At 35.8% G+C, this 3,555-nt stretch overlaps 1 protein-coding gene across 2 annotated transcripts; it reads right to left on the bottom strand.

Moving 5' to 3' along the window:
* Positions 1-2,758: 2,758 nt before the first annotated feature.
* Positions 2,759-3,262, bottom strand: LOC129249286 (uncharacterized). 2 transcript variants are annotated; one of them, XM_054889003.1, is made up of 2 exons: positions 2,949-3,262; positions 2,759-2,851 (listed from the first exon to the last, which is right to left on the bottom strand). In XM_054889003.1, exons 1-2 carry the CDS (start codon positions 3,243-3,245, stop codon positions 2,834-2,836), a joined length of 315 nt encoding a protein of 104 aa, XP_054744978.1. In that variant the 5' UTR covers positions 3,246-3,262; the 3' UTR covers positions 2,759-2,833. The 2 variants fall into 2 exon arrangements, with proteins under 2 accessions (XP_054744978.1, XP_054744979.1); XM_054889004.1 differs by having other exon boundaries at positions 2,961-3,262.
* Between the last annotated feature and the right edge of the window lie 293 nt (positions 3,263-3,555).

The following is a 3,555-nucleotide window of genomic DNA, read 5'->3' as shown; positions in this document are numbered from 1 at the left end:
GCGTCCCACCAGCACTTGCCAGCCTTTGACATACTGCCCTCATGTGGGGGTTAAACGTTCAAAGCAATAAGTAGTCAACGCCCAAAAAGAAGTGGCTCGGCCTATCGGTGCTCCCATGTTGACAGGGTGTCTTGAACTTTGCATTCCCCACGCCGTCCGTTTCATCTGCTTCTTCTCCTGCTGCTTCTACTCTTTCTGGCTGTTGGCTCAGTGGTATCAGCTGGCGTTGTCTTTAAGATTATTGATGATTGCCGTTACTTTGCCTGTACTTTATGTATACATACAGTTGCAGTGAGAGGAGCTCGCAATGTGAAGCACAAATATATTTGTGTGTGTGTGTGTATTTGCTTGTAGGCCATTTTTTGTTATTGTGTTGGCGCATATATCTCGACAAAATGCTACTGTTGTTGCACACTAACCTGCTTCCGTTGCTGCTTTAAAACAATTTATGCCAGGAAGAAAGTTGTTTCAGCTGCTTTAATGGGTACTTAAGTGGTTTAGAGCGCCTAAAACTATGCATATGAAAGTCTTGATATGAAGCGATTCTTCTTCTTCACATTTCACTTTTCTCTGAAACCCACATATCCGAAACAGTGTGCCAAGTCGTAACGTGAAAATGTGTATTCAAGAACTTTCCTTATGCCATTTACCCACATTCGTAAAAGTAGTGAAATATAAAAGCGCTGGTGATTTCTGTTGTTGTACTTGGGTGTATGGTAAGTAGTATAAATTTGTTATAATCTTTACGAATGGTAACATGTTGTTAAGCACCATAAACTGAAGAAGGTACACGAATACTCAGTACTCAAGTTGCTTGCTCGTTTATTTGCCTCTTAAGTGTTTGCTCTTGTGGGCGTTTGGAGGCTTAGGTGTATTTTGTATGTAAGTGTGTATGCATTATGAGTTAGAGCTTATGCATTTTCCCCTTCTTCTACGTTGTCAGTAAATGCTCATTAAGTTGGCTACATTTTACCCTTGCCACCACTTTTGTTTATGTATTTCTGGAGGTACATTTATGTATGTTTGCTTAGCATTTTATTAATTTATATAATGTTTGTTGTTGCCATGGTATTGAGCGTATTTCATTATAGATATGCACGTAAGGACAAGTGTTTGATCGAGTGTACCCTTCATAAACAATGTAGCGGCATTAGTTTTAAACGCAATATGAAAACCAAAAGGAATTATTTCTTCTCGAACCTTACAAAAGCTTCAAGTTTGTTGAGGAGTGTTCTAAGAAGAGTTGTCCACAAAGAATAAAGTTGGGCTGCCAGATCACTGCTGAGTTTTTCAAATGCACGGAGCTGCTATCAATGGAGATATTGACTAGTGTAATCCAGGGTTAGGATTTAAAGGCAGCAAACATTTGAAAATAGGCAAAATGAGTTTTCAAAAAAGGCAAAAAAAAAGACATTTATTTTTCAATATTTTAAATATGTACACGCTTTTACGTACAGTTAAATATATTTAAAAATATATACAGAGGTTGACTATGATTTTTCGCCCTTCCTATCATAGTAGCCCTTCCTATCATAGTAGCCCTTCCTATCATAGTAGCATTTTAAACTTTTTGGGTAATAACCTCATGCGATTATCACGAAGCATTGATTTGAATGAACTAAAGCTCCTCTCGACATCCACAGAGACTAATGGTGCCCAATTCAAAAACTCCACCTCTTTTGTGGTTATATTTTCTGACCATGCTACCGAATTTTCACCATTCAGAATTCCGGCAATTTTTTTTATCAGTTGCAGACCTTGATTCACTTGAAATACCATGTTAAATTTTTCCAATATTATTCTAGCTACTGGCCCTCTGGCCTGTTTTAAACTGTTTTCTATATTCTGCAGTGCATCCAATACATTATTTATTGGCTCGCCTAAATATTAATTATTAAATTATCAATCTTAGTATATACTAGCCTAATCCACTACTAATTCGTAGACCGTGCATTTTTCAACTCAATATTTATTAGTGCCGTTTTCACCATCTTCAGTTAACACTAACTGGCACCTTATCTGACAGATCACCGAACGATTTCTGTCAAATATAGCGCCAGTTAGCGTTAACTGAAGATGGTGAAAACGGTCGTTATGTAATTTTGCTTTAACTTCAATATTAAAAGTAGAAAATCGGTGTAAATCTACGTTCTAAAATCCAACTTTTAAGTCATTTAAAATCGTCCTGAAATAAAAATGTGTTCTGCACTTGAAATAATTGAAATTAAAACGATTTTATATAAATAGTCCTCAAGACAATGCATGATGAATAAGTTAATAGCGGATTGAACTAGTATATAAAAGTATGTAAATATGTTTAGGTGTAAAAGTAACCTCTTTTCTGAAGAATTTTGAATGAATTTATTTCGCCTACTATAAATCGAAAGTTAGCCTGAATATAAGCCAAGTCCTCTCGAATTCCCTTGTTTGCAAACAATTTCTTTGCAAAAATAACGCAAGCCGCATCGTCATTGAGACCATCAACAATATCTTTGATTCCGTTAAAATTTGTTGCATAATATGATACTGCCTCCAACCAAGTTCCCCAGCGTGTCAAGACCTTTAAAAACACCAAATTTTTTAATCATTTATACATACATGGATTTAAAAAAAAACTTACTGGTTGAGGTGGTAGAGGTAAATCTGGTTGCTTTTCTTGAAAGAATCGAATTCTTGTTGTACTTTTTTAAAATATTTCTTCATATTTGCAACTAAGAAATCAACTTCTTCATACTGGCTTCGCAGTTTTTCACATACCCTGTGAACTCCGTGCGCAACACATGTAATATGAATCATTCGTGGATAAAATGACTGAATCCCAACTACGCTTTTTTCATATATGGTGCAGCGTCTGTAACAAATATCAGTACTTTATTCCGTTTTACTTCTTCTGGCCATAGAGTTTTTAAGGCATCATCAAAGAGTTTAGCAATTTCTGAAGCGTTTACCTTTTGTATTACTTCCGATGTTAGAAGAAAGCCTCGGCCACCTTGCCGTAAAGGGCCGACAATGACATTGCAAACGAATCTGCCTGCTTTGTCCGTAGTCTCATCAATTGACACAAAAATGCTGCTGTTTCCAATATGCGACCGTATTTCTTCCAAAACATTTTCATAAATTTCTTTTAAATAGTGCTTCCGCATAGTCGATTGATCAGGAACTTTTTTCTGGACATATTTTTCCATAAACGATCTGAACTCTTTATGATTGGCTTTTATTAAAGGTATATCGCGGGCTACCATCATTTTGGTGAGATCTCTGAAAAACTCGTTTGATGTGGCATTATTTAAAAATGAGCCAATTTCAATGTCGCCGCTTTTCTGTGTTTTTCCGTTTGAAGATGTTGTTGAAAATCATGTTTTTTGTCGTGATTTACTTTTATGCAGTATGAACAAATGAGAATCTTTCCGTCAGTCGAAAGTTTGTCTTCCCCAAATTCTTTTATATAGCCGCGGATTTTTTTATTATCATTATCGCAAATATTTAACTTACAAAGAAAATTAACGCACGAATTTGAAAATGTCAAGTTTTATCTACAAAAAAAAAGAAACTCAT

Source organism: Anastrepha obliqua, chromosome 5 (assembly GCF_027943255.1).
Source record: "Anastrepha obliqua isolate idAnaObli1 chromosome 5, idAnaObli1_1.0, whole genome shotgun sequence".
NCBI classification, from domain to species: Eukaryota; Metazoa; Arthropoda; class Insecta; order Diptera; family Tephritidae; genus Anastrepha; species Anastrepha obliqua.
Note: the sequence above shows the minus strand (reverse complement) of the source record. Positions and strands in the feature narration are given on the sequence as shown.